At 38.3% G+C, this 7,669-nt stretch overlaps 1 protein-coding gene and 2 non-coding genes across 3 annotated transcripts; all 3 read right to left on the minus strand.

Annotated features, from left to right (window-relative positions):
* Positions 1–3,159: 3,159 nt before the first annotated feature.
* LOC124644170 (60S ribosomal protein L32) lies at positions 3,160–6,070 on the minus strand. Its single transcript, XM_047183422.1, has 3 exons — positions 5,825–6,070; positions 4,529–4,638; positions 3,160–3,377 (listed from the first exon to the last, which is right to left on the minus strand). The coding sequence occupies exons 1-3, from the start codon at positions 5,937–5,939 to the stop codon at positions 3,198–3,200; spliced, it is 405 nt and encodes a 134-aa protein (XP_047039378.1). The 5' UTR covers positions 5,940–6,070; the 3' UTR covers positions 3,160–3,197.
* On the minus strand, positions 4,034–4,162 carry LOC124644352. The gene has a single exon (XR_006986051.1). It is a non-coding gene; the product is annotated as a small nucleolar RNA psi18S-841/snoR66 (small nucleolar RNA).
* LOC124644353 lies at positions 5,093–5,219 on the minus strand. Its single transcript, XR_006986052.1, has one exon. It is a non-coding gene; the product is annotated as a small nucleolar RNA psi18S-841/snoR66 (small nucleolar RNA).
* Positions 6,071–7,669: the final 1,599 nt, after the last annotated feature.

Consider the following 7,669-nt stretch of genomic DNA (forward strand, 5'->3'; position numbering starts at 1 on the left):
AGGAGATACACAACACTTGCCTACCTATCTTAGTTCTTTTTGTCGTAAAAAAAACATTGTATCTCCAATTCGAACACCCTGTATTTCCTAACAAGCCGTACTTGGTACGAAGAGGCGTGTATCGTAAAAAATATTATCATAACCCAAGCTTTGCCAATGATCTGCCATCGTGGACGGTAACATGCGATATAAAGCAGGGAAATATTGTATTTGCAAATAACTTTCTCAATCACTCAACCTATCATCTGGTCACGAAAGTCGTCTTTGGTCCTCGTGGCCCCTCTCTAAAAGGCAGAAGACGGCACAAACGCTGAGGTTTTTAGTGGGTGCAAGCCCCACATAACCTCACCGTCTCCCCGGGCGGTGTGTGTCATCTGCAGAGCCTTTTCCCAACTATGTTAGGGTCGGCTTCCAGTCTTAAAGATGTAGCTGAGTACCAGTGTTTACAAGGAGCGACTACCTGACTGATCTCCTCAACCCAGTTACCCGGGCATCCCGATATCCCTAGGTAAAACTGGGGCCCGATTCTTCTAATTTAATAATGTCAAAATCGAATATATATTGAATCCCAAAATGATCGCAATAGAAGTTTTAACCATATCGGGCATTCTGTTACTAATATAAGACCAATCGTATTCCAACGACATTCGATTGGTCTGCTATTTTGGTGATTTTGGTCTATACGGTAGTTTGCTCTACAATCATTTTGCAATCTTAAATCATTTGTAGACAAAATGATTAATTATAGAATGACATAAAAGGATAGAAACGTTTATTTCAAAGAAAAAATAGCGTAATGCCACATACGCTTCAATCGTAATTGAGTCGGGATTGGATCTCAGTCGAATGTGAATCGTATGTCGCTTAAGTAAAATTAGGAGAATCGGGCCCCTGGTTGTCAGACTTTCTACCAGTAGGTACCTAACGACTAGGTACCAATGATGTACCTATAAATGACAGCCGGGCGGGACCCAGGGCCGAATCTCTATGTAATGGAATCTAAGGTAACTAATTTAACTATCTTCTAAGAATCGTAGCGTCTTGAAATTTGGCAGCTGTATGTAGGTACTTTGATGACAAAACACTCATATGGTACTGTCGAACCGATCTCATGATGAAACCGGCAGACTGTAAGCAACGGATGGAACATAGTAAGGACCCATAATATAACGCGTCTTCCATTGTAAATAGAAGCTAGTTATATCAACCGAGCATAATCTAGCTACCTACCTATCGCATACTGCCGTCCCCTCAGTGTCTGCCTCGAAGCACAAAATATTAGCGCAGAGCACGCGACACTGAACACGCAGTTCGCCATTTTGCCGTTACGTAATTTAAAAAAAATACGTAAGTATATAACGTGAAATGCGCAAAATCTGAAAATATTATCTAGTTTGATCAACAATGAGTAGAATCGCTACCGCTACCATTCTTTATTTTTATCATTCAACGATTTTCCTGGGGCCCGATTCTCCTAATTTTACTTAAGCAACATTCGATTGACGTTCGACTCGATTCGACTGAGATCCGATCCCGACTCGATTACGATTGAAGCGTATGTGGCATTCCGCTATTTTTTCTTTGAAATAAACGTTTTTATCCTTTTCTGTCATTCAATAATGAATCATTTTGTCTGCAAATGATTTACGATTGCAAAATGATTGTACAGCAAACTACCGTATAGACCAAAATTACCAAAATAGCAGACCAATCGCACACCAATCAAATGTCAATCGAATACGATTGGTCTTTTATTAGTAGCAGAATGCCCGATATGGTTAAAACTGCTATTGCGATCATATTGCGATTCGATTTTGACTTTATTAACTTAGGAGAATCGGGCCCCTGTTCCATTTGTTTATTTTACTATTGTAACGCTATATGCGCAAAACTTGAACATAGTTTAATGATCAACGATGAGCAAAAACAAATAAATTAAAAAAAAAATCATTCTTAACGTCTCATCATAAGCTAGATTCTTTCCCGCGTCTCATTAAGTCTCATAGCATAGCCTATACTGGGGCCTGGGGGTAGTCGCTTTAACAATGAATAATTTTCAATCGACAAAAGGAGGATGTTCTCATTGACTAAGGGTCAATTTATTCTAGAGCAGAGTCGAAGAGCATCGAAGCGACGTTCCAAAACTGAACGAAACAAATTCAACCTTAACACCACCGTTACGTAGGTACACATTACTTGAGATTTTAAAAAGTCGCCCGCATTCGAGCGGCTTCCCTAAGTTGAAAGAATTTGACGCTTCGACTCTCGCTAGTATAACTTGACCCATAGTAGGAAGTGAAGGAAAATATCTTCAGGAAATCTTTAGTCTGATATCAGCAACCCGCATTGAGCGACCGTGGTGATTAACGCTCAATCTTGTGTGAGAAGCCGCAGCACATGAGACGACAGCGCGAAAACAATGAACCAATACAAATTGCATTTGGTAATTTATAAGTAAGGTTTTGGCAATCGAGAGGTTGTGAGTTCGATCCCCACCAATTGCAATTCTTTTTGAGAATATTATAAAGTTTTTTAAGTTACAGTACTTTTTAATAAATCCCTATTAATATTATAAATGCGAAAGAACTCTGTCTGTTACGCTTTCACGTCTAAACTACTGAACTGATTTTAATCTATACTAATATTATAAAGCTGAAGAGTTTGTTTGTTTGAACGCGCTAATCTCAGGAACTACTGGTCCGATTTGAAAATTTCTTTCAGTGTTAGATAGCCCATTTATCGAGGAAGGCTATAGGCTACTTTTTATCCCGGTACGGGAAGTAGTTCCCACGGGATGCGGGTGAAACCGCTGGCAGAAGCTAGTAATTTGGTACAGAGATAGAGTTGACCTAGAGAAAGAACATAGGATAGTTTTTATCCCGAACTTTTGAAGAATTCTCTCGGAAACGCGATATAACCGAACTCGACGCGGGCGGAAGCTATAGTTATAGAAAAGGTTTGGCAATCGAGAGGTTGTGAGTTCGATCCCCACAAATTGCTATTATTTTTGAGAACATTAGTATAAAGTTTTTTAAGTTAGGTACAGTACTTTTTGATAAAATGATCTAATAAATTAGTTACAGTAACTATCGTAGGAAAGTATTTTTTGGAGGTATTTTATAAAGCAGGAACTTGTAGAACAAAAAAAAACACAAAATCTTAGTTTTTTAAACTTTTTTTTAATAATTATCCTTAATTTATTCGTTCTCCTGGCTGCGGAGGCGGGCTGCAGAGTTGGTGACCCTGATGCTGAGCTGCTGGGCTCGCTCCACGATGGTCTTGCGCTTCTTGGAGGAGACGCCGTGGGCGATTTCTGCGCAGTATTTCCTGTTCTGCATCATCAGGATCTCGAGCTCGCGCACGTTGTGGACCAGGACCTGAGGAAAGATAAATAGAAATTAAATATGTGGAATGTGAGCACTAAGGTTTACAAACTGTCCACCCCAAATATGTTTGCAATTCTGAAGTTCGCCATTTGACTCCTTATACATAAATTGGTACAGATCTGATCGAGAAGCTTTTTATCTGAAGTTGACTACTATTGTCAACAAAAATTAAATATGAACAAAACACAACAGCATGGTGTCCAAATAAGCATGAGGTGTCAAAATAAGAGCTATCTTCAGAAATCCAAAGTTATAGTATACAAACTACCTGTATATATACTAATATTATAAAGCTGAAGAGTTTGTTTGTTTGTTTGAACGCGCTAATCTCAGGAACTACTGGTCCGATTTGAAAAATTCTTTCAGTGTTAGATAGCCCATTTATCGAGGAAGGTTATAGGCTACTTTTTATCCGGGTTCGTGAAACCGCTTGCAGAAGCTAGTACAAGATAAAGGAATTTGAAAATATAGTCTAGTAAACAAATTCACAGATAGACAAGTAATTGAAATCCATACGTGAAAGTTACAGATTGGATGAGCATGCTGATTTTGTATTTTCATGGTCAACCAACTTTGTTAAAATTGTGTATGGATTATCAGACAGCCAATTATCTACACATTTCTACTATGCATTTGGATACATAGGAGAAATGTATCCACCACTATGACCAGGTAGCCACATGCAAGCTACATGGAATAGGATTTGGTAGATTTTATATAGCAAGGTAACAAATTGTAATTATCATATAGAATGTATAACACAGAGTGCCCTTGCATTCACTATTAGATTTTAATACTAATTTTTCTCACAACTTATATGGTAGAATACTACACTAAAGCATGCCAAAGACAAATTATTTTTGGTGGGATATCATCGAATGACCCCTCCCACTGTGTGTGAAGGCGTGAGAGTGTCAGACTCTTACTGACTAACCCACCATGTTCCTTCTAGAGCCCATTATGTACCAAGGCCACAGTAATTCAAGTGAATTGCAGCCCAATATGCTGAAGATTGTTTAACCCAGGAACTACAGAAAAGATTTGAAAAATTCTTTCAGTGTTGGCCCACTTAAAAAGAGGCTATTTAAAGCAGAGATTAAAGTATTTATGGAAGCAAATATTTTACATGACAGGCTTCTTACCTTACGGAAACCATTGGGTAGCATGTGACGAGTCTTCTTGTTTGATCCGTAACCGATGTTGGGCATCAAGTATTGACCCTTGAAACGCCTGCGGACCCTGTTGTCAATACCTGTAAACATACAACACATTTGTCTTATAGATAACATCATGCTGTATATTTTAAATTAAGTGAATCTTCTGCCTAGCTTTTTCCCAGCTAAGTTGACATTGGCTTCCAGTCTAACTGGATGCAGCTGAGTGCCAGTGTTTTACAAGGAGCGACTGCCTATCTGATCTCCTGTACCCAGTTACCTGGGCAACTTACAATACCACTTGGTAAAACTGGTTGTCAGACTTATTGGCTTCTGACTACCCGTAACGACTGATGACAGGTTCTTTACCCACTAGCCAGAAAGTCTGCCAGCCAGTCTTACCAGAGTTTATTAGGTTGCCCAGGTAACTGTCTGAAAAGGTCAGATAGGTATTCTCTCCAAGTACAACACTGGTACTCAGTCGCGTCTGGTTAGACTGGAAGCCAACACCAACAGTATGAGAAAGGGTAGGCAACTGATGATGTTTATAAAATTGTATCCACCACTATGACCAGGTAGCCACATGCAAGCTACATGGAATAGGATTTGGTAGATTTGATATAGCAAGGTAACAAATTGTAATTATCATATGGAATGAATAACACAGAGTGCCCTTGCATTGTTAGTAAATCTTAAAATAATCTATTAGTAATTATTTGTTAATATAAATATAAATTAAGTGAGTACTATCTTGGTAAAACATAACCCTTCCTGGTGCGGTCAGGTAAAAATGTTTACAAACTAAAAATGTGGGTAACCAAGTAGATATAATTTATTGATTTGTTGAAAAACTATAAGGAAGAAGGACAATAGGTATTTTGAGTTAAGTATTCATTAGAAAAATAAGTTAAAAAAGTGTTCTGAATTCACAACCTGGTCAATGTTGACATGATTTGAGCCATCATTGAAACTCTTTGGTGTTTCTTTCGTTAACTCCATAGACATGAGGGTAAAACTTCGTGGTATGACTTATTTACAATGAGTTTCTAAGCAAAGAGTTTACAGGAAAAAGGTTTGTCAAAAAAATATACCTCACTATGGAGAAATTATAACCTCACCATGAACATTATGAAAAGTGCATTTTTATTGTTAGATGTTGTAAACACGCAAATTAATCATGTTATATGCTGGATTCCCCTCCAAAACAGAAATTATAGTCAAAACAAGGTTATAAATTGTGATTATAAGCTACATTGCCGACATGGCTTGAACACGCGTACTTACCTCTGGGTTTACGCCAGTTTCGCTTAAGTTTGTCATAGCGATCCGATTGATGGCGGATAAATCTTTTCGTCCTCTTTTTGACGATTGTCGGCCTGTATACAGGGCGGATTGCCATTTTGTATGTTTCTTATTGAAACGCGGCTGTGAACCACGCGGTGACACGGCCGCACGAAAAGGAAGAAGGAATAGACAAGCGGAGACCTTCCTAGAGTTTCAGTATGTTTTCGTCTGGTAATGTAATTTAAAAAAGAATTAATAATTTAATTAGTGTCTATGGTTTGTGAAAGACTAGTATTTTCCTGTGGTTCCGTAGCGTACGAGCCAAAGAAAGAAAAATGTATTTTCACATTTTGTGCATCAAGACAACGGCGGATCCAGGGGGTAGGTCACAAGGTCATGACCCCCCCCTGGGCCAGGTTCAGGACCTAAGAGAACCAATAATTGAAATGGTTAAACACGATGTTTTATGTGTTTGTTATAAGTATAAGATAATTTTTATTCCGGTATCTACCTATTAATACCTACATAGTTACAGGTAGAGTAGTTTTGCTGAAGAATTCGTGCTCGCGACGCTCGCTCTCTATTCTTTATTTACTCTTTATCCGTACCCAAAAGGAGGAAACGGGACCCTGTTACTAAGAATCTGCTGTCCGGGTTGTCTATATTGCATGCTGTATCTTATGCAGGGCCGTCTTTATCTGAACCTATGGTGCAGGGTGTGCGAATAATCCGGGCGCCTCGATATCAGGGGCGCCGCGGGACGCAACACCACCAGGAAATTTCGAAGAAATTACACCCGTTCGATAAGGAAGTTCCACATTGTATCATGATACTGACAAAAAAGTCGCCTTCGCTTTGTTGGATTGATTATTTTTAACTTTTAACATCGTCCAACTAAGTGAAAAAATTCTAGCTCGCTACGCTCGCGAGTAAATGACTATATCTGTACTGTATTTCTGATTGTTTATTATTTTTATTGACGCACCGAATCAACGAACACAAATGGCACTCGCTCTAATCACGGTTCCTTTTTATTGTACGTAATTCCCAGTCTGATTTGTGAGTCTTCAAACAAATAATTTAAAAAAGTTCGTTAGTACTTGTTACTGCTTGTTAGTTTTTGTTTGCTTTGTTAGTACTTGTTGCTTTACAATGAATAAAAAACATTTTTTTTTTGTTTTTATTAAAAACATTTTTTTATTAATGAACTTAATCAGGTGCTTTTGTGTCGTAAGCTCAAAAAATTTCGCGCTCTCTTCGCTCGCGCAATATTATATATACCTTGCCTTGATAACTTCATAAGTCAAATACATATAGCAAAAAAATATTAATGGAGTCCTCAAAAACAAAACAGTTTGCACTTCCGACTGCTTGTTACTTTACAGCGCTTTTTAAAACTTATGAAACTTTTGTGTCCCAAAATTAAAAAAATTGTACAATTACGTTGTGCTATCTCGACTTTCATAACTTAAATCTGGCCAACAGTTTAAGCCTACAATGATTTGGAAACATTTTTTAAGTCCTTTACCTACCAAAAAAGTGACTCTCGTTGGAACGTTCTTATTTATATTCCTTGTAAAGTACTTCGATCAATATGGCGACCTCGATGGCGCAATGGTCACCATGCCGGACTGCCGAACCTGAGGTCCCGGGTTCGATTCCCGGTACGGTCGACATGTGTGTGATGAGCATGTTTATTGGCCGTGGTCTGGGTGTTACAATATGTATTTATCAATATGTATATATGTAGCTATATGTAGTTTATCAGTTGTGTTAGCACCCATAACACAAGTTAATTAATATCTTACCATGGGGCTAACCGACCGTGTGTCAAAATGTGTCCAG

Source organism: Helicoverpa zea, chromosome 29 (genome assembly GCF_022581195.2).
Source record: "Helicoverpa zea isolate HzStark_Cry1AcR chromosome 29, ilHelZeax1.1, whole genome shotgun sequence".
NCBI classification, from domain to species: domain Eukaryota; kingdom Metazoa; phylum Arthropoda; class Insecta; order Lepidoptera; family Noctuidae; genus Helicoverpa; species Helicoverpa zea.